Source organism: Phyllobates terribilis, unplaced genomic scaffold (genome assembly GCF_046119375.1).
Source record: "Phyllobates terribilis strain yellow unplaced genomic scaffold, ASM4611937v1 Scaffold_3__8_contigs__length_932513732, whole genome shotgun sequence".
Classification (NCBI taxonomy): Eukaryota; Metazoa; Chordata; class Amphibia; order Anura; family Dendrobatidae; genus Phyllobates; species Phyllobates terribilis.
The window spans coordinates 375,592,197-375,615,628 of record NW_027362763.1 but is presented as its reverse complement, the minus strand read 5'-3'; the positions used below and the strand labels follow the sequence as shown (position 1 = coordinate 375,615,628).

Genomic DNA, 23,432 nt, shown 5'->3' with positions numbered 1-23,432 from the left:
AATCCCGAATGGAATAACATTGAACTGATAGTGTATGGTCCGTTCACCTTGGGCCATCATGATAAAACTTCTGATAAATCAGATGAATAGGGACATGGTAATATGCATCCTGGAGGTCGATTGTGGCCATGACAAAGTATTGCCTGTAACGGGTCTGGGAGGTGGAACCTCTGAGCTACGATACAAAGGGGCAGTCCTTGTAAGGAAGCGGGTGGCCCCCAGGGAAGACGGGCAGGTAGTCACGGCAAGTGACAGGGACAGTCTCTGGGTAGAAGGGCAGCAGGCAGGTGGCTGGTGAGCGCTCCCAGGTGAGCGGGCGAGAGTCTCTAGACAGGCAGGTGGTCACGGCAAGTGACGGCAGAGCCTCCAGGTAGACTAGCAGACAGGTAGCAGGTGGATGCTCCCAGGTGAGCGGGCAAGAGTCTCTGGACAGGCAGGTGGTCACGGCAAGTGACGGCAGAGCCTCCAGGTAGGCTAGCAGGCAGGTAGCAGGTGAGCGCTCCCAGGTGAGCGGGCAAGAGTCTCTGGACAGGCAGGTGGTCATGGCAAGTGACGGCAGAGCCTCCAGGTAGGCTAGCAGGCAGGTAGCAGGTGAGCGCTCCCAGGTGAGCAGGCAGGTTGGTCCATAGACAGACTGACAGGTGTCGGAAGGCAGACCGTCGGACCGCAGGCTTGCAAGCAGGTAAGCGGATATCAGGCAGGTATCAAGCAGGAATCTGGCAGGTGACTGGCAGGTAACAGGCAGGAATCTGGCAGGTGACTGGCAGGTAACAGGCAGGAATCTGGCAGGTGACTGGCAGGTAACAGGCAGGAATCTGGCAGGTGACTGGCAGGTGACTGGCAGGTAACAGGCAGGAATCTGGCAGGTGACTGGCAGGTAACAGGCAGGAATCTGGCAGGTGACTGGCAGGTAACAGGCAGGAATCTGGCAGGTGACTGGCAGGTAACAGGCAGGAATCTGGCAGGTGACTGGCAGGTAACAGGCAGGAATCTGGCAGGTGACTTGCAGGTAACAGGCAGGAATCTGGCAGGTGACTTGCAGGTAACAGGCAGGAATCTGGCAGGTGACTGGCAGGTAACAGGCAGGAATCTGGCAGGTGACTGGCAGGTGACAGGCAGGTGACAGGCAGGTGACAGGCAGGTGACAGGCAGGTGACAGGCAGGTGACAGGCAGGTGACTGGCAGGAATCTGGCAGGTGACAGGCAGGAATCTGGCAGGTGACAGGCAGGAATCTGGCAGGTGACAGGCAGGAATCTGGCAGGAATCTGGCAGGTGACTGGCAGGTAACAGGCAGGTGACTGGCAGGTAACAGGCAGGAATCAGGCAGGTGACTGGCAGGTAACAGGCAGGAATCAGGCAGGTGACTGGCAGGTGACAGGCAGGAATCTGGCAGGTAACAGGCAGGAATCTGGCAGGTGACTGGCAGGTGACTGGCAGGAATCTGGCAGGTGACAGGCAGGAATCTGGCAGGTGACAGGCAGGAATCTGGCAGGAATCTGGCAGGTGACTGGCAGGTAACAGGCAGGTGACTGGCAGGTAACAGGCAGGTGACTGGCAGGTAACAGGCAGGTAACAGGCAGGAATCAGGCAGGTGACTGGCAGGTGACAGGCAGGAATCTGGCAGGTGACAGGCAGGAATCTGGCAGGTGACAGGCAGGAATCTGGCAGGAATCTGGCAGGTGACTGGCAGGTGACTGGCAGGAATCTGGCAGGTGACTGGCAGGTGACTGGCAGGTGACAGGCAGGTGACTGGCAGGTGACAGGCAGGTGACTGGCAGGTGACTGGCAGGAATCTGGCAGGTGACTGGCAGGAATCTGGCAGGTGACAGGCAGGAATCTGGCAGGTGACAGGCAGGAATCTGGCAGGTGACAGGCAGGAATCTGGCAGGTGACAGGCAGGAATCTGGCAGGAATCTGGCAGGTGACTGGCAGGTAACAGGCAGGAATCTGGCAGGTGACTGGCAGGTAACAGGCAGGTAACAGGCAGGAATCTGGCAGGTGACTGGCAGGTAACAGGCAGGAATCTGGCAGGTGACTGGCAGGAATCTGGCAGGTGACTGGCAGGTGACTGGCAGGTGACAGGCAGGAATCTGGCAGGTGACAGGCAGGAATCTGGCAGGTGACTGGCAGGTGACAGGCAGGTGACTGGCAGGTGACAGGCAGGTGACTGGCAGGTGACTGGCAGGAATCTGGCAGGTGACAGGCAGGAATCTGGCAGGTGACAGGCAGGAATCTGGCAGGTGACAGGCAGGAATCTGGCAGGTGACAGGCAGGAATCTGGCAGGTGACTGGCAGGTGACTGGCAGGTAACAGGCAGGAATCTGGCAGGTGACTGGCAGGTGACAGGCAGGTGACTGGCAGGTGACAGGCAGGTGACAGGCAGGTGACAGGCAGGTGACTGGCAGGTGACAGGCAGGAATCTGGCAGGTGACAGGCAGGAATCTGGCAGGTGACAGGCAGGAATCTGGCAGGTGACAGGCAGGAATCTGGCAGGTGACAGGCAGGAATCTGGCAGGTGACAGGCAGGAATCTGGCAGGTGACAGGCAGGAATCTGGCAGGTGACTGGCAGGTGACTGGCAGGTAACAGGCAGGAATCTGGCAGGTGACTGGCAGGTGACAGGCAGGTGACTGGCAGGTGACAGGCAGGTGACAGGCAGGTGACAGGCAGGTGACTGGCAGGTGACAGGCAGGAATCTGGCAGGTGACAGGCAGGAATCTGGCAGGTGACAGGCAGGAATCTGGCAGGTGACAGGCAGGAATCTGGCAGGTGACAGGCAGGAATCTGGCAGGTGACAGGCAGGTAACAGGCAGGAATCTGGCAGGTGACTGGCAGGTGACTGGTAACGGGACCTGAGGGCTGAAGCAGAGTGAAGGCTTTGCAACAACATTGCTCGGGCACCTCCATTTTGGAGGAGGTGCCTTATATATGGTGAGGTCCTCCGGCCATTGGCCGGGGACTCCTTAGGACGGCGCGCGCGGCCCCTTTAAGAGAGGGGGAGCGCGCACGCCCTAAGCACAGTGGCCGGGAAGCAGCGCGCGCTGCCAGCAGAGCGGGAGGAGGACGCCGGGCACGGAGCGGAGAGGTGAGGGGGAACAGCGTCCCTGCCTAGCAGGAGGCTGGGACGCCGACGCTACATTACCCTATTAGGGGGACTGTTGATTTGACGGATTCCATCTTGAACCTTCTGTAAATTATGTGCTGATTTAGAGGTTTCAGGTTGATTATGATTCAATGGGAACCGCCCGGTTTTTTTTATCAGGAAGAGCTTGGAGTAGTGACCCATGCTTCTCTCCTTTTTTTGGAACTGGGGAGATTACCCTTCAAGATAAAAGGTTTCTCAGACCGGATATTAAAAGGTGCTTGTAGTTCTGGAGAGGAGAGCAGTGTTGCTTTTACTCTCCGTGGGTAATAAAAAGAGAGCTCTATTTTTACACCAGTTTCGACCAATCTTAGGGTCCATGGGTCTGAGCAAATTTTGCGCCACTGGGGAAGAAACCTCGAAATACGGCCCCCCCGACTGTTTCGGCGTCATAACTTGTTCTGACGCTGGCCCTGGGAGAAAAAGATTCCTGCCCTGACTGCCCTTTGGGTAGCTCCACCGTCCTGACTTCCATTTTCCTCTATACTGAGGAGTTTGCCCCAGGGAAAGTTCGAAATGGTCTCCTTTTCAAGCTTCTAGGTTCAGGAAGGGATTTCTTTTTATATGAGGCCTTCTCGAGTAAATCATCCAGGGCTGCCCCAAACATGTATTTCCTCTTAAAGGGAATAGAGCAAAACTTAATTTTAGATGCCACGTCCCCACTCCAGGATTTTAACCAAAGAGCATGTCTTATGAAATTGGATAGGCCAGATGCTTTTGCTGCTACTCTTACTGATTCTGCAGAAGCATCCGCCAGGAATCCAGTTGCTTTCTGTAGAAGTGGTAACGATGCCTGGAGGTCTTCTCTGGGAGTGCCAGATGTTCTTCCAGCTGACTTAGCCAAAGAGACATAGACCGAGCAACACACGTGGAGACGGCATTCAAGTTTAGTAGTGTTGCTGAGATTTCCCAGGACTTCTTCAATTGTCCATTCATCTTGCGCTTCAAGGGGTCCTTCAGTTGGGAGGAATCCTCAAACGGTAAGGTGGTTTTATTTGCCACCTGCACAATCTGGATGTCTACTTTTGGGACTTCAGACTAGCATTCTGTTGTCTTGTCATCTGCCAGGAATCTATCCCTTAACTCTGCAGGAGTACACCACCTTTTTTGGGGGGAATCCCATTCCTCTAGTACAAGGTCTCGTATATTTTTGTGTATGGGACAGGAAAAAAAAACACAAACACACTGGAGGGAGGATGTGGGAGGGGCTATTTAACCTCTGTGTTTTCCTGTCCCTATTAGGGTGGGGTTACATCCTACGGTGTGATGTCATGGGGGGTTATTAGAGAAAGGTATTTCTAAAGTCCATTTATGATATGTAAACGAGGGCTTTGACTAGTCATGGGGACATTCGTGTCCCCAGAGTAGTCGGCCCACTTAGCATGTTATCACGTCCCTGTGAGCGTGATAACATAACTTGCAATCACCGCGTCATGACACCAATGTCCCCACGACTAGTCAAATACTTCATTTACATATGGACTTTACAAATACATAAACAAATCTTTAGAAAAAGTATGTAATGTTATACAGGGACTGTTAGGAAGCATGGTGGCTCAGTGGTTAGCACTGCAGTCTTGCAGCGCTGGGGTCCTGGGTTCAAATCCAACATAGGACAACATCTGCAAGGAGTTTGTATGTTCTCCCCGTGTTAGCGTGGGTTTACTCCGGGTTCTCCGGTTTCTTCCCACACTCCAAATGCCTATTGATAGGGAATCTAGATTGTGAATCCCAATGGGGACAGTGCCAATAATGTCTGTAATTGTAAAGTGCTGCAGTTGGCGCTATATAAATAAAAAGATTATTATTGGAATTTATATATGCACACACAACTGCTGCTGGTTCTGGGGGCCCAGAGGACCTGACAGGTTCTCTTTAATTTAGTAAGGAACAAAGCTCTAGATACTCCCCAAACAGGGATAATGTTTGCATTTTCCATGTGAAAAATCCATGGCTTCTTCCATTCGCATTGCTTGTGTATAAACACCAGTAAGGCAGGCATCTGTCCCTAAAAATGGAAACATTTTGTTACATTTATACAATTTAAGTAGCTTACAAGGTCTGAAATTGTAGAGTATGGTTAAAAAGGCTGCTGGTTACCACCACTTCACATCAGTTTACTCCTAGCCAGATGGGTTGAGGTCACTTAGACCAGAGGCATAGTTAGGGGTTTGGGTCAGGGGAGGGGTGAAACTTCTGAGTGGGCCCCTAACCAGGTAATCCTGATTATGGTGGCGCACCCTAAGGCCACAACCCCACTATCAGTATTTGGTCAGTATTTTTTTTTTCTCAGGAGTGGGAGCCAAAACCAGGAGTAGGTGATAATTGCAGAATTGGTGCACTTGTTTCTATTATACCTTTTCTCTGATAGTTCCTCACCTGGTTTTGGCTCCCACTCCTGAGAAAAACATACTGACCCCAAAATTATACTTCTACATTATCACGAAAATTGGAAACGTTACAGCTTTTGGAAAATGGGGTCCCAAGTAAATTTTCAGAATTTTTTTTTTTTTTTTACACTACCCAAATAAAACAAAAACTATGAATGTTTGGTATCTTCATAATGATAATGACCTGGAGAATCACAATGCCAAGTCATTTTTACAATAAAATGAACGCTGTTTAACCCCTTAACCCCCGAGGGTGGTTTGCACGTTAATGACCAGGCCAATTTTTACAATTCTGACCACTGTCACTTTATGAGGTAATTACTCTGGAACGCTTCAACGGATCCCCCTGATTCTGAGATTGTTTTTTCGTGACATATTGTACTTCATGATAGTGGTAAAATTTCTTCTATATCACTTGCGTTTATTTGTGAAAAAAGCGGAAATTTGGCGAAAATTTTGAAAATTTTGCAATTTTCAAAATTTGAATTTTTATGCCCTTAAATCAGAGAGATATGTCACACAAAAGAGTTAATAAATAACATTTCCCACATGTCTACTTTACATCAGCACAATTTTGGAACCAAAATTTTTTTTCGTTAGGGAGCTATAAGGGTTAAAAGTTGACCAGCGATTTCTCATTTTTCCAACAAAATTTACAAAACCATTTTTTTTAGGGACCACATCACATTTGAAGTCACTTTGAGAGGTCTTTATGACAGAAAATACCCAAAAGTGACACCATTCTAAAAACTGCACCCCTCAAGGTGCTCAAAACCACATTCAAGAACTTTATTAACCCTTCAGGTGCTTCACAGGAATTTTTGAAATGTGGAAGAAAAAAATGAACATTTAACTTTTTTCACAAAAATGTTACTTTAGACCCAATTTTTTTTTATTTTCACAGGGGTAACAAGAAAAAATGGACCCCAAAATTTGTTGTGCAATTTCCGATGGGCACGCAGATACCCCATATGTGGGGGAAAAAAAAACACTGTTTGGGCGCACGGCAGGACTCGGAAGGGAAAGAGCGCCATTTGACTTTTTGATTGTAAAATTTGCTTGAATAATTAGCGGACGCCATGTTGCATTTGGAGAGCCCCTGTGTGCCCAAACATTGGCGCTCCCCCACAAGTGACCCCATTTTGGAAACTAGACCCCCAATGGTACCCATCTAGATGCATAGTGAGCAGTTGGAACCCCCAGGTGCTTCACAAATTGATTAGTAAAAATGAAAAAAAAATACTTTTCCATTTTTACGAATCAATTTGTGAAGCACCTAAGGGTTCCAAGTGCTCACTATGCATCTAGATAGGTGCCTTGGGGGGTCTAGTTTCCAAAATGGGGTCACTTGTGGGGGAGCTCCAATGTTTGGGCACACAGGGGCTCTCCAAACGCAACATGGCGTCCGCTAACAATTTGAGCCGATTTTCCATTCAATTTGTTAGCGGACACCATGTCGCGTTTGGAGAGCCCCTGATGTGCCTAAACAGTGGAGCTCCCCCACAAGTGACCCCATTTTGGAAACTATACCCCTCAAGGATTTTATTAAGGTGTACAGTGAACATTTTGAACCCAGAGGTACGACACAGAATTTGATAACATTAGGTCATCATATTGAATAAGTTGTCATTAGTCTTGAGCGCAAGTGCTCGCTACTTGAGTTTGCATCGGGTACTCAGGTATGCACCATGTACTGCGTGTGCTCGAGTGACATGCTCGAGTCCCCGCCCGGATTTTTCACAGTTATTAGACACCCAAAAAAAAACATGCTGGGATCGCTCGTGTATGGCAGGCAATCCCCGCAAAGTTTTTGGGCCGTGAATCATATGGGGCGGAGACTCGAGCATGTCACTCAAACACCCACGATACCAAATGCATACCAGAACACCCGATGCAAACTAAAGTAGCGAGCACTTGAGCTCAACACTAGTCGCCATATCGTCATCTTTTTTTTCTTACTTTTGAAAAAAATCCCAACCCCATCACAACCCCAACCCTAGCACAACCCCAACCCTAGCACAACCCCAACCCTAGCACAACCCCAACCTGAGAGTTTATTTTTTACGCCGTTCCTCATGCGGTATAAGTGATTAGATGACCTTATTCTTCGGGTCGGTGAGACTACAGTGATACCACAATCATATGGGGTTTTTATGATTGACAGCTGTCACACACTAAAAGACGCATTTTTTGTAAAATCTAGTTTTTGCATCGCCATATTTTGAGAGCTATAATTTTTCCAGATTTTGGCAGACAGTCATTTGACGGCTCTTTTTTTGCAGGATGAGTTGACGTTTTTATTGGTGCCATTTTCAGGCACGTGACATTTTTTGATCGCTTTCTATTCCGATTTTTGGGAGGCAGAATAAACAAAAACCAACAATTCAGGAATTGTTTTTTTTTTTTTTTTTTTTTTTTTATTCTGTTCCGCGTGTGGTAAAATTGATAAGGCAGCTTTATTCTTCGGGTCAGTACGTTTACAGCGGTACCACATTTATATCGTATTTCTATGTTTTGCACTTTTACATAAAAGCAATTTTATAGAAAAAATTATTTTTTAGCATAGCTTTATTCTGAGAGCTATAACTTTTATTTTTCGGCTGATGGAGCTGTATGGCAGCTTGGTTTTTGCGGGACGAGATGACGTTTTCAGCGGTACCATTTTTATTTATATTTGTCTTTTTGATCACGTGTTATTCCATTTTTTGTTTGGCAGTATGGTGATAAAGCATTGTTTTTAGCTTCGCTTTTTATTTTATTTTTTTTACAGTGTTCACTGAAGGGGTTAACTAGTGGGACAGTTTTATAGGTCAGGTTGTTCCGGATGCGGCGATTCCAAATATGTGTACTTTTATTTATTTTTTAATTTTTTTTTTTTTTTTTTTTATAATATTTATTGATGGGTACATTATATTTTTATTTTTGGTAGATTATTATTATTTTTTTTTTCATATTTTTACAATTTTTTTAAAAAAAATTTTTTTCACTTTCTGATATTTTTTAATACTTTATTACTTTGTCCCACTGTGGGACTTTCACTTTTTTTTTCTCTGATCGCCTGCATGGCACAGGAATGCAGCACCATCCCTGTGTCAAGCAGGCTGTCAGCGCTGGACAGGGAGAAGATTGTTTGGCGATGCACTGCGCATGTCCAAAAAATCTTCCTGCTGTTTGGTGACCCGGATGTTGTCATGACGACATCGGGTCGTCATGGCAACATCCTGTAAGCCACGGCAGTCAGCGCTGGAAGCCGGAAGAGGAGGTGAGTATCTGCGATCACCTCCTCTTGCCACCACAATGCTGTGATCGACTTCGATCGCATCATCGCGGGGGTTAATGTGCTGGGAGCGGTGCAGGACCGCTCCCTGCACATAGTACCGGGTGTAAACTGTGACAATCAGCTGACACCCGGAGGCGAACGCGCCCGCACAGCCTGTGTGCGCGCGCGATCGCCATGACGTACTAATACGGGTCTGGCTCTTAAGTCCCAGGGCACAGACGCGTATTAGTACGTCAAATGTTGTTAAGGGGTTAAAAAAAAAAAAAGCGCAACAGTACAGCACATGATAAAATGGATATTGTCATTCAAGAGTACAAATAGTCCTGCAAAAAACAAGTCATCACTAGTGATGAGCGAGCACTAAAATGCTCGGGTACTCGTTGTTCGAGTCGAGCAAATTGGAATGCTGGAGTGCTCGGACCGAGTAACGAGCCCAATGTAAGTCTATGGGAAACTCGAGCATTTTTCCAGCGGATCCCCCGGGCGGTCTGCAGAGGGCCTAAAAATTGCCCAAATCGACGGGAACAGTGCTCAAATGACATGGGAACAGCATGGGGAAGAGCCCTGGAAGCATTTCGGACACCCAGGTCACTGCTGTCAGCAACGTTGTCAGTGTATTACGCCACTTTTACGGACTCACAATAAAAAATGCAAAAACGAAACCAAAATGGATTTTCCAGGGAAATATGTTAAGGAACATCCTTTCCAGGGTAATGACTTGTATATAAGGCAAAATACATAACCAAAAATACTCCTCCACACCTTGGGCTATGTTCACACGTAGCGTTTTTGATGCATTTTTGCACCTTTGCATTGCTTTCAACCAAGACAAATGCATTCACTGGGAAATGTCATTTTAACATTCTACAACCTTATATGGCCATGTGGCGTGTGACATCATCAGACACATGCATGCAGTGCTGAAAAGACATGGGAACAGCATGGTGAAGACCCCTGGAAGCATCTCTGACTCCCAGGTCACTGCCTAAAAGTGTACCCATCATAAGTGATCCTTGGCACATGCGAAGATGCCTACCGCCATGCACCTGTCATTGCAGACTTGAAACAATCACCATCCTTGTCCCAGCGCAGCGTTCAGTTGTCCCTACCTCATTCCTTGGAATGCACGCGCAAGTATGCAGCCAGACACCAACAGCTATTATTGACAGCTGCTTGAACTTGAAATGTGGCCTTTTAGGCTCGTGGAGGCAGAAGCTGTCCACAACCTTATGGTGGCTGGGCATGAGCATACTCGGTCCCCAGCCACCACCATTTCTCCCGGTGTCATCTCTGCCTTCCACAACGTTACCTGTGTCCTCCCCAGTGCACTTACTGAGAAGTACCGCCTAACCACAAGCATGTGGACAGGGGAATGTGGCCAGGGACGGTATGGAGCCAGTCCACATTAAAAGTGCATCCATAAAGTGTCCCGGAACCTTCCCAAACACATTTCTTAGCAGGGTTGGACTGGCCCACCAGAGAATCCTTGGATGGGCCCTGGCTTCTCCATCAGGAGAGTTCATGATAGGTGCAAACTTTGCAACTGCTATGGGGCTTTTGAGCGGGGGGAGAAAGGTGGGCCCTCAGACTCAAATCCTCTAGTGCAGAGGTCCCCAACCGCCGGTCCGCGGACCAGGACCGGGCCGTTGGGGTTTTTCAGCCGGTCCACGGCGCCGCTGACAGCTAGCTCCGCGGCCCTGCGCCTGGTCAGAGCTCGCTCTGTGTGGATTTATAATGTTTTCTGCCATAGCCGTGACAGCTCGCAGCTCCTGGCAGAGAACATTATGCAGGACGGGGTGGGGCGTCGGGCGGGTCTTAGTGACGCGGCCCTCCACAGCACAGCATGGTGTGTTCCTGACGGGGTGGGGCGGCAGGCTCTCCTCACTGACACGCCCCCGGCAGAACATGTTATGTGGGGCGTGCTGGGGCAGCAGACTGGCTTCAGTGATGCGGCTCCCGGTACCGGTGTTCAGTGTGTAGCGCTGCTAAGCAGCAGCGCTGTATACACTGACGCTCAATGTACAATGCTGCTACTTAGCAGCGCTGTACACCGAGGTCCCGCCAGCAACCTCCCCATACAGCTCCACCCCTCCATAACCCCACCCCCATATGACCAAAGCCCCGCCCCCACCCCCACCAGGCCATGGAAAACTGGTCTTCCTTATAGCCGGGCCCTGGTGCAAAAAAGGTTGGGGACCTCTGCTCTAGTGGGCCCAATGTTTTTCAGTCTGACACTGCTTCTCAGTGAGCGTTCACCACAGCCATATTCTTCAGCTCAGTGAAAGAACTGCCATAGAGGGAAACCGTATCTACTCTGGGTGTCATTTCTCCCAGGAAGTCCTCTAATGCAGCTTGTTGCATAAGCAATGGCAGCCTGTCCAACATCCTCTCACACTTGTCGGTGGTGCTTCGACACACAAACATCTTTCTTTGTGCATTTAATTTCGTGACTACAGAGTTGGGCAATGGCCTGATCTGCAATGCGGTTTGAGTAATAACAAGCACGTCCGATCCACATTAAAAAAGGTGAGCCCTCAGAATCAAATCATCTGGTGGGCCCAAGGTTTTTCAGGTTTGAAACGGCTTCTCAGTGGGAGGTGTATTTCACCCCAGCCATATTCTTTAGCTCAGTGAAAGGACTTGCATAGCGGGAAACCGTATCTACTCCAGCTGTCATTTCTCCACCACCAGGTTTCCCCCCCATTATCACACACGACCATGCCTGGCTGTATGTTCAGCAGTGAAAGCCACAGATCAGGCTGCTGTGTTACAGCTTTCAACAACTCTGCAGCGCTGGGTGGTTTGTCACCTAAGCATGTTATCTTCAGCACAGCCTGTTGCTGCTTGGCCAAGGCAATGCTGCAGTGCTTTCGGCTAGTGACTGATGTGGTCTTTCGGAGATGGAGGCCGAACTGGAGGAGGAGGTGCAGGAGCTGAACAATGTTATTACATTAAGGTTACATTGGTGAGTCTGGGTTTTAGACTAAACAAAGATCCTACTGTGTTGTTTTTTTATTTTATTTTTTAAGACAAATGCATTCGCCGAGAAATGTCATTTTAACATTTTACAACCTTATCTGACCATGTGGTGTGTGACACATCATCAGATATATCCTGTTTTGTTTATGATGTTGGAACTCTGAAAGTCACAGTCTATTTTTTATAGGGCCATCACACGGCCCTTACTATTCTTAAAAGGCCAGCAGTCGGCCTTCGCTATGCTTTGTTGTTCCCACTATTAACGAGTGGGTCTCCTATACTGTTATTGCGTATGCAGTGACTGCAAGGGCTGCCAAAAATTTTGATGCAACCCAATACCCCTTTGAAGAGACATACAGGAGGGTCTCAGTAAAAAAAAAAAAAATGTTCCAATTATTAAGGAGCGGGTATCATATAGTGGTAATGCCCATGCTGTGACTGTAAGGGCTGCCAAACCCCACTAACAATTTAAAGACACACAGAGCTGGGCCAAAGTAACGATATGTTCCCATTAGAAAGGAGAGGGTCTGCTATACAGTTAAAGAGTATAAAACGGCTGCCAAACATTTGGAGGAACTCCAATGCCCCTTGCAAGAGACGTAGAGGTCGGAGGGCCTTATGAAAACAATGTTCCCATTATTAGGAAGTGTGTCTCCCATACTGTTTGCCTATGCAGTGAAGCAATGGCTGCCAAAAATTTGGAGTAACTACAATGCCCCTTGCATGAGACAAAGATATGTGGATATGGTACATATGGTGGTGGAGGATGAGGATGTGGAAAAGGAGGAGGACAAGAGCAAGTAGACAAAATCAGAAAGCATATACCCATGTCTGGGTGTGAAGACAGAGGTGCATGGGAATAGGAGTTAGACCTCCCCAAAAAAGACACTGTATTTGAGTTTATATTATGCTGCTATCATTCAGTGGTTTTGAGAAGTCTGTTCCAATCCAGCCCTTGTTCATTTTTATAAGAGTCAGCCTGTCAGCATTTTCAGTTGACAGGCGGAAGCGCCTGTCGGTTATAATTCCACCAGCGGCACTAAAAACCCGCTCTGACAAAACACTAGCGGCAGGGCAGGCCAGGACCTACAAGGCGTAGAGAGCCACTTCATGCCACGTGTCCAGCTTGGATACCCAATAATTATAAGGCACAGAGGAATCACGGAGGACGTTTGTACAGTCAGCAAGGTACTCTCTCACCATCTTCTGAAACTTTTCACTCCTTGGGAGAGAACCCCGCACCTCAGGGCCTGTGCGATGGGAGGGTCTGAGAGAACGGTCCCAGAAATTTGACAGTGTTCCCCTGCCTCTCCTGGATTGCATTTGTATCTCTCTCGCCAGTACTCCTTGGTTGTCCAACGAACTGTGACCTCTGCCGCCAGCGTTTTCAGATGGGAGTTTTTTTTTAATAATTCAACAACAAGGGCTTTCTTTTACTGCACCATTTTATTAGGACTGTCCTGCAAGAGAATGAGAGACAGAAAGTTCTCCCTGTAGCGCGAGTCTAGAAGCATTACCAACCAGTAATGACTGTCACCCAAAATTTGGAAAACGTGAGAGTCACAGGAAAGGCAGCATAACAAACTCAGCCATGCGTGCCAGACAGCTAACAGGCAAGACTTCCATGTCCTCACCAAGAGGACGACTGCCCATGCGCTCCTCCTCATCCTCCTCCTCCCTGTCCTCAATCCATCCACGCTGAACACACGGTATGACAGTTGTGCAGGTAGTACCATCTATAGCGCAGGACACTACCACCTGTTCTTACTCCTCCTTATTGTCACCCAATCCACATTGGGATGAGATGAGGCTGGGCTGTGTGTAATCACTCTGTATGGTTCCTTGCTCCATTTCATCGTGCTCCACCTGGAATGCATCCTCTTTCATTGTGAGCAGAGAGCGTTTCAGAAGACAGAGAAGCGGGATGGTGCCGCTAATTATGGCATCATCGCAGCTCATCTTGGTGGAGTCCTCAAAGTTTTGAAAGATGGTACAGATGTCCGACATCCATGTCCACTCATGAGGTCTTATGTGTGGAGTCTGACCTGAATAAAGACGGCCTTGTTGATGCTGGTAGTCAACAACTGCCCTCTTCTGCTCACAAATCCCTCCCAACATGTGCAATGTAGCGCTCCAATGCGTGGAGACATCGCAGATCAGTCGGTGAGCCGGAAGCTGCAAACGCAGCTGAAGCACGGCAAGGGCGGCAGAAGATGTAGCTGACTCTCTAAAATGGGCACACAGGTGGCATACTTTGACAAGCAGATCTGGGTAGGTTTTGAGAAATCACTGAACCACGAGGTTAAGCACATGGGCCAGGCATGGTACGTGTGCGAGCTCGCCTCGCCTCAGAGCCGCCACCAGATTCCGGCCATTGTCACACACGACCATGCCTGGCTGTAGGGTCAGCAGTGTCAGCCACAGATCTACCTGCTCTTTCAGAGCTGTCCACAACTCTTCAGCATTGTGTGGTTTGTCACCTAAGCATATTAGCTTCAACACAGCCTGTTGCCGTGTGGCCGAGGCAGTGCTACAGTACTTCCAGGATGATTGATGATGGCAACCTTGATTGACCCAGGGCCCGCAACCCTCGGCGTCGGGAGGACGTGTTCCGTCCCAAGGACTGACTGGGTCCTGGCTTCCACTATATTAACCTACTGTGCCGTCAGTTAGATCTACCATCGCTGCCCACAAACACTTGTCCATGTGTCCGTGGTTAGGTGGACTTTCCCAGTATCTGCGTTATTGAGGGCACGTCTAATATTGTGGGACACGTGCTCGTGTAATGTGGGGATGGCACACCGGAGGAAATAGTGGCAGCTGGGGACAGAGTACCGAGGGACAGCCGCCGCTATTAGTTAGCGGAAAGCTTCCAATTCCACAATCCTAAAAGGCAAGATTTTGAGCACAAGCATTCGCGAAATGTGCAAATTTAGTGGTGTAGCCTGTGGGGCGTTAGCTGCATATTTGCGCTTGTGTCCCAAGGACTGGGGAAGGGACAACTGAACGCTACACTGGGACAGGTACGTGGATGTGCTTGCTGATGGTGCTAGTTGAGAATGTGCAACAACAGGTGCAGGGCGGGAGGCATCTTGGCATGCGCCATGGACAGGGGATTGGCATGCACGCACAACAGCAGAAGAAGCAGTGGTGTCACCCATAGACATTGTTCTTGGACCCTGGGGTTCGGCCCACAAAGTCGGGTGCTTTGCTGCCATGTGCCTGATGATGCTGGTGGTGGTCAGGCTGCTAATCTTGCTGCTGATGCTGGCCTGGCTGGTGGCGCAAATGGCCTTTTTTTGGGGTTATCTGCAGAGTCTTTAAAAAATAATCAGACTTTGGAAGACTTAACAGTTGTACTGACAACTTCCGTCATGTTGGCTTTACAAGGAACGCTTTCCCGCCTTGTGTCTGCGGCCACCACACTGCTTCTTCCTGCAGTAAATAAAAGTACACATATTTGGTATCGCCACATTCGGAACAACCTGACCTATAAAACTGTCCCACTAGTTAATCCCTTTAGTGAACACAGTAAAAAATAAAAATAAAAAACAAAGCAAAAAAACATGCTTTATCATCATACCGCCAAACAAAAAATGGAATAACCCGCAATCAAAAAGACGAATATAAATAAAAATGGTACCGCTGAAAACGTCATCTTGTCCCGCAAAAAATGAGCCACAATACAGCTTCATCAGCCAAAAAAAAAAAAAGTTATAGCTCTCGGAATAAAGCGATGCAAAAAATAAAAATAAAAAATTGTGTAAAAGCGCCAAAACATAGAAAAACTATATAAATGTGGTACCACTGTAAACGTACTGACCCGAAGAATAAAGCTACCTTATCAAATTTACCACACGCGGAACAGCATAAAAAAATCTATTCCTGAATTGTTGGTTTTTGTTTATTCAGCCTCCCAAAAATCGGAATAGAAAGCGATCAAAAAATGTCACGTGCCTGAAAATTGTACCAATAAAAACGTCAATTCATCCCGCAAAAAATCAAGCCGTCACATGACTGTCGGCCAAAATCTGGAAAAACTATATCTCTCAAAATATAGCGATTCAAAAACTAGATTTTGCAAAAAAACTTGGGTCTTTTAGTGTGTGACAACTGTCAATCATAAAAACCCGATATGAATCTGGTATCACTGTAATCGCACCGACCCGAAGAATAAAGTCGTCTAATCACTTATACCGCACGAGGAACGGCGTAAAAAATAAAGTCTAGGGTTAGGGTTGGGATTATTTTCAAAAGTAAAACAAAAAAAGATGACGATATGGTGACTAGTGTTGAGCTCAAGCGCTCGCTACTTGAGTTTGCATCAGGTGCTCGGGTATGCACTGAGTATCGCGGGTGCTCGAGTGACATTCTCGAGTCTCCGCCCCATATGCTTCACGGCCAAAAAAACCTTGCAGGGATTGCCTGCCATGCACGAGCGATCCCCACATGTTTTTTTTTGGGTGTCTAATAGCTGTGAAACATGCGGCCGAGGACTCGAGCATGTCACTCGAGCATGCGCGATACAGGGTGCATACCCGAGCACCCAATGCAAACTCAAGTAGCAAGCACTTGCACTCAAGACTAATGACAACTTATTCAATATGATGACCTAATGTTATCAAATTCTGTGTCGTACCTCTGGGTTCAAAACATACACTATACCCCCTTGATAAAATCCTTGAGGGGTGTAGCTTCCAAAATGGTGTCACTTGTGGAGGGTTTCCACTGTTTAGGCACATCAGGGGCTCCCCAAACTCAACACGGCATCCGCTAATTATTCAAGCAAATTTTACACTCAAAAAGTCAAATGGTGCTCCTTCCCTTCCGAACCCTGCCGTGCATCCAAACAGTGTTTTTTTCCTGCATATGGGGTATCTGCGTGCTCAGGGGAAATTGCAGAACAAATTTTGGGGTGCATTTTTTCGTGTTACCCCTGCAAAAATAAAAAAAAATTGGGTCTAATGTAACATTTTTGTGAAAAAGGTTAAATGTTCATTTTTTTCTTCCACATTCCAAAAATTCCTATGAAGCACCTGAAGGGTTAATAAAGTTCTTGAATGTGATTTTGAGCACCTTGAGGGGTGCAGTTTTTAGAATGGTGTCATTTTGGGGTATTTTCTGTCATAAGGACCCCTCAAAGTGACTTCAAATGTGATGTGGTCCCTAAAAAAAAATGGTCTTGTAAATTTTGGTGGAAAAATGAGAAATCGCTGGTCATCTTTTAACCCTTATAGCTCCCTAATAAAAAAAAATTTGGTTCCAAAATTGTGCTTATGTAAAGTAGACATGTGGGAAATGTTATTTATTAATTATTTTATGTGACATATCTCTTTTATTTAAGGGCATAAAAATTCAAATTTTGAAAATTGCAAAATTTTCAAAATGTTCGCCAAATTTCCGTTTTCTTTTCACAAATAAACGCAAGTGATATCGAAGAAATTTTACCACAATCATGAAGTACAATATGTCACGAAAAAATAATCTTAGAATCAGGGGGATCCGTTGAAGCGTTCCAGAGTAATTACCTCAAAGTGACAGTGGTCAGAATTGAAAAAATTGGCCTGGTCATTAACGTGCAAACCACCTTGGGGGGGTAAAGGGGTTAAGGGGTCAAAAAAAATGATTTGCTTTGGAAGCTTTCTGGTACTTAGCTTTTATAAAATCAAATGTGGCTTACATGCGTTTTTATAGTGTTTCCACTGTGGAAATGCACTAAAAACGCGTGTGGGTTTTTTTTTGTTTTTTTTTTAAATCTGTGGATTTTACACATCTTATTTAAGTCTATGTTGATTATATGCAATTAAAATGCATATTTACAAGAAAAATGACATGTTGTGGATTTCAAAACTGCACCGCAAGTCAATTTCCACAGTGTTAAATGACAGCCCAGTAGGCATAAGATTCAAAAAAATTTCATTCACTTTGCTGTAACTGTAAAGTGAAGCATTTTTTGCACACGAAAATACACAGCAGAAAAAAACTCATTGCGGGAACTTGGCTTTAAGATATGGCTTAACTGTGATATGTATTTTTGCAATGTATTCTGTACCTAAATCCACATGAAACCTACCTACAAACCTTGAAAAATGTTCAGGTTTCAAAATCACAAAGCATTTCACAAGTCCATAAAAACCGGTACCGGAGATATCTGTGTCCCGTGTGTCACACGTGCGTGTGGCAACCGTGTGCCGCATCAGGATCACACGGACTGGAGCCTGGGAATCAGCGCTACAGGTAGCGCTGTTCCCAAGCACTGATACTGAACACTGCCCTCATCATGGTTCCCTGCTGGTGCTGCGATCAGCACCAGCAGGAAGCATAATGAGGGTAGTAGTGTCTGCTCCCGCAGTGTCCCCACCTGTAAAAATAGGAACAAAATTTTAAAACCCATGTACTCACCTCTCCTAGGTGTCCCCCGCTGTAATCCATGCGACCGCTGCTGCCGAGGAGAATGAGCCACGCCGAAGCTGCGCTCAATGAGTGACAGGACACTGCTCCTGAGCTGCTCATACTCCCCGGAGTCAGCGGTGGCATGGATTACAGCGGGGGGACATCTAGTAGAGGTGAGTATATGGATTTTATTCTTATTCTTACAGGTGGGGGACACTGCGGGAACAGACTACTACCCTCATCATGGTCCCTGCTGGTGCAGATCGCAGCGCTGGCAAGGAACCATGATGAGGGCAGCGTTCAGCACCAGCGCAATTACCAGGCACCAGTACGTGTCACACAGATGTCATCTATGTGGTACGTTTTGCGGACCGTGTATTCGCAAAAAAATTTGACTTTTCTCCGTGTGGAGCACACGGGTGTCTGAGTGTGTCAGTGTCTCCGTTACGTGTGGAAACTGTCACCAATCATACCGGAGATACTGATGTGTGAAAGAGCGCTTAAGGAGGAGTCTTCTGCTTGTGAAGCTGCTCGCTATTTTATACATACAGGAAAAAAAAAAACCTATGGCGGCAAGGCCACTGCAAAACACAACCGAGAGAATGCCAAGAAAAGACACATTAGTAACACAGCCAGCGTTTTCCTTAAGCATCTTCTGCTAGAAAAACTTGCTGGGTATGCGGCCATTTATAACATAATGTACACATACGCCAACGAAAACTGAAAGTTTTTGAACTCCTTGTGGTTGAAAAAAAAAAAAAAAGTTTCTGCTCCAAAAACTCAGCAAAAAAAATCTAAAATGTGGACAAGGGTATGTGCACAAAATATCTTTTCAGGCAGATTCCACCTGGAACCTGACTGAAAAAGTGCTTTAAAAACCTATAAAAAAAATGACCATATTCACAGAAATGTCCAAACGATCTGCTGCTCATATGTTCCTTATTTTGTAACTTTTTAACCACTCCAGACTTTGAAACTGGGAAGCAGCTAACACAAGTGACTGGTCCAATGTGCATTAACAGGGTTTCAAATCCGCAACAATTTCTTATGCGGATAAGCCGAGTTTTAATGTGTGGATTTTTCCTTTAGACTTGCATTAGATGTAGAAAATCCGCAGGTAAAAAATGATCATGCGTTTTTACTGAGTTTCTGCTGCGGAAATCTAAAAAAAAAACAAATGTAATCTGCACCTGACTATTTGTCAAAGCCAAATACCAGGAAGTATCAAAAATAAAACAGCTTTGTTTAAAACAAGACATCACAACAGGAGACAAAAACTGCAGCGTCAAGGGAGCATGTAAAAAAAAAAAAAAAAAAAAAAAAAAAAAAAAAAAAAAAAAACACACGGAAGAATCCCAATTTATTTAATAGGTGCAGAAAATCTGCAACATCAAAAAACTCCCCAGTGGGAATGTAGTCTAAAGAGTTCTAAATATTGTACTGTACAGTTTTACACTTCAGGATTTTGCCTCCAGCCTCTGTCTTAACATGTTAAACATTACACCAAATGGACTCGATGTGCAAGATGATCCCTGGCCCAGCTCCCGGCAGCGCTGCACTTCCCCCAACACCTGTTCCAATATAGAATGCAGACCAGAATAGGAGCGCCCAATATAAAACAAGACCGGCGAAATACTTCCTGAAAACCTCACAATTAAAGAGTGTATGTGGACCTTATGTCTGTACACAGCAAGCCAAACATTTTCTCCTGGCTGTATATTCCGCTATTTCATGGGCCCTGCAGGAGAAAGTTATCAATGTTACAACCCATTCACACTACTGTGAAATATTACATGCTGCTTTTTCTGCCAATAAACCTGTCACCTATGTAAACATCATGCCGTAGGAATTGCCAATAATGTCAGTAAAGCGCTGTGGAATTAATGGCGCTATATAGGGGAGTAAAATAAATACATTGCAAAAAAAATGTAAACAGGTAAATAATTGTTGTTTAACAGTAAGGTAAACAAAGTCTTTAAACTAATCAATACCCAAAATATCCTTTACCATTTTGCAATGAGCATCTTTATCTTACTACACAGAACATGATATAATTAGCCAAAGCTAAAAACTTCATGAAAGGGAAAGCTTTTATTATTACACATTATTTTATAATGTGGTGTGTTATGATTGATACCTTTTTAGGGTCCTGTGTGTGCCCAAGTCGGTCTTGCAGTTGCTGGACTCTTTGCACAATGCTCTGAGAGTCCATATTGAAAGCTCTTTGCAAATAGCAGTTGCTTCCAATGTCTTAGCTGCTCATTAGATCCTGGTGTCACAAATGACATCACGTTACCATGTGATTGCCTAAATCACATGCTTCGGACAATCATGTGACGTTATAAATCTCATGGCTTGGTGCTGCTTAGAACCAATAATACAAGCAAAGTCATTTGGAATGATTTAAAGGGAAATACCACCTTAAGATTGCATCTTTATAACATTTCATATTTTCAATTTAAATAAAATCTGGAGCTACTAAATACTTTGCTTTCCATGTTTTCTACTAATTTTCAGTTTCATGATGTTATAAATCCATTCCATTTGAATTCAGCATTCTGTTGTTTTCTGTTCCCTGGGGACAAAGCCAAAAGTTACCAATGTCAACTAGCAAAACTAAAAACTAAAATTGTTGCAAATCCACAAAATTAAAGTAAAGCAAAATATTTGCATAGTTCCTAAAAGGAATCTGTTACCTTTTTTTTGTAACCTATCTGAGAGCAGCGTGATGTAAGGGCTGAAACCCTGATTTCAGTGATATATCACTTACTGGGCTGCTTGCTGCAGTTTTCATAAAATCATTGTTTTATCTTCTTCAAATCTAATAGTTCTCTGAATGCTGAACTATGTGTAGCCCCACCCACACCACTGATTGGCAGCTTACTGTGTATGCTGTGCATAGGCAGAAAGGTGCTAATTAGTGGTTATACAGAGTCATGAATATGGAGGACTACATGGTAGCAGGTTTATTAGTCCTCTACTGATATTCTCCTACTGATAAAACTGTGATTTTCTTTAAGCTACAGCAAGCAGCCCATTAAAGAAGCACTATCAAAGCTTTTATCCTCTTAATATATTGCAATCTTCATAATATATAGCACTGTGTACTTACAATTGCTAATTTTGCCTTTCTACCCAGTTAATTCTTTTCTTTTCCATTAGGTCTTCCACATCACATGGTTAAAAACAGACTATCAGAATCCATCTATGCTCTTGGTAGAAACATTGTCTCTTTTCCCTGCATGGTCATCCCCCTTTTCAACTTTTGACCATCCAGCTTAGAAGGATTCAGCTAGTCATTTTTTAATCACTTGATGTCATAGACCTAATGGAAAAGAGAAGAATTAAGTGGGTAGAAGGGCAAAATGAGCAATTGTAACTACACCGAGCTATATAATATGATGATTGCAATATATTTAGAGGAAAAAAACTTTCCAATAGGCCTCAGTGCAAGATCTGGACCACCCCCCCCCATCCTGTTATATATATATGTCCTCCATCCTGGTATATATGTCCCTCATCCTAGTATATATATCTGCCCTCTGTATTGGTATATATGTCCCTCATCCTTGCCCCATCCTGGTATATATATGTCTTCTATCCTGGTATAGCTATCCCCCATCCAGGTATATATGTCCCTCATCCTGGCCTCATCCTGGTATATATATACACTGCTTAAAAATAAAGGGAACACTCAAATAACACATCCTAGATCTGAATGAATGAAATATTCTCATTGAATACTTTGTTCTGTACAAAGTTGAATGTGCTGCTAACAAAATCACACAAAAATCATCAATGGAAATCAAATTTACTCTGTCACGTCTGTCACATGTGCTCAGTGTGAACCTGCTTTCATCTGTGAAGAGCACAGGGAGCTAGTGGCGATTTTGCAAATCCTGGTGTTCTGTGGCAAATGCCAAGCGTCCTGCACGGCATCCTGCACGGTGTTGGGCTGTGAGCACAACCCCCATCTGTGGACATCGGGCCCTCATACCACCCTCATGGAATCGGTTTCTAACCGTTTGTGCAGACACAGGCACATTTGTGGCCTGCTGGAGGTCATTTTGCAGGGCTCTGGCAGTGCTCCTCCTGTTCCTCCTTGCACAAAGGCGGAGGTAGCGGTCCTGCTGCTGGGATGTTGCCCTCCTACGGCCCCCACCACATCTCCTGGTGTACTGGCCTGTCTCCTGGTAGCTCCTCCAGTCTCTGGACACTACACTGACAGACACAGCAAACCTTCTTGCCACAGCTCGCATTGATGTGCCATCCTGGATAAGCTGCACTACCTGAGCAACTTCTGTGGGTTGTAGAGTCCGTCTCATGCTACCACGAGTGTGAAAGCACAACCAACATTCAAAAGTGACCAAAACATCAGCCAGAAAGCATTGGTACTGTGGTCTGTGGGCCCCACCTGCAGAACCACTCCTTTATTGAGTGTGTCTTGATAATTGACAATAATTTCCATCTATTGTCTATTCCATTTGCAGAACAGCATGTGAAATTGATTGTCAATCAGTGTTGCTTCCTAAGTGGACAGTTTGATTTCACAGAAGTTTGATTTACTTGGAGTTATATTCTGTTGTTTAAGTGTTACCTTTATTTTTTTGAGCAGTGTATATGCCCTCTGTACTGGTATATACAGTATGTCCCTCATCCTTGCCCCATCCTGGTATATATATGTCACTATCCTGGTATATATATTCCCCTTCCTGGTATGTATGTCCCTTATCCTGGGCCCTATCCCAGTATATTAATCCCCCTTCCTGGTATGTATGTCCCTTATCCTGGGCCCCATCCTGGTATATATATCCCCCATCCTGATATATATATATATCCCTCATCCTGGTACATGTCCCTCATTCTGCCACTGTTGTTTTATGTATAGAATTAAAAAAACAATTATACTCCCCTCCCATCCGCTCCCCAGCCAGGCGGTGTCCTCTTCTGAAGCCAGCAGCTGACTTCAGCATGCAAGCAAGGGGAGTGCATGACGTCACTGCCATGAGCCCCCAGTCACGTGCACATCGTTGTCAGCTGCTGGCCTCTGATTGGTCCACAGCGTGCATTGCATTGTATGGACCCGATGGGTCTCTGCGCCGCAATATACTGTACTTCAGCTGAATGTGCGTCTCAGAACCTCTGCGACCGCGGCAGTTACGTCTCTGGATAGGAGTGCATCTATAAGTGACACATCGGCGGATCAGGGTCTCTGTCGCTACAATATGTTTCTCTAACATTAGGTGAG

The 23,432-nt window shown here is 45.9% G+C and overlaps 1 protein-coding gene across 1 annotated transcript in view; it reads right to left on the bottom strand.

Moving 5' to 3' along the window:
* The window catches only part of LOC141258134 (elongin-A-like), an 82,121-nt gene extending 61,692 nt beyond the window's left edge, over nt 1-20,429 (bottom strand). Inside the window, exon 1 of the mRNA XM_073673140.1 lies at nt 20,322-20,429. Coding sequence (XP_073529241.1) covers nt 20,322-20,396 — 75 coding nt within the window. The 5' untranslated portion in view covers nt 20,397-20,429. The remainder of the gene's footprint in view (nt 1-20,321) is intronic.
* Between the last annotated feature and the right edge of the window lie 3,003 nt (nt 20,430-23,432).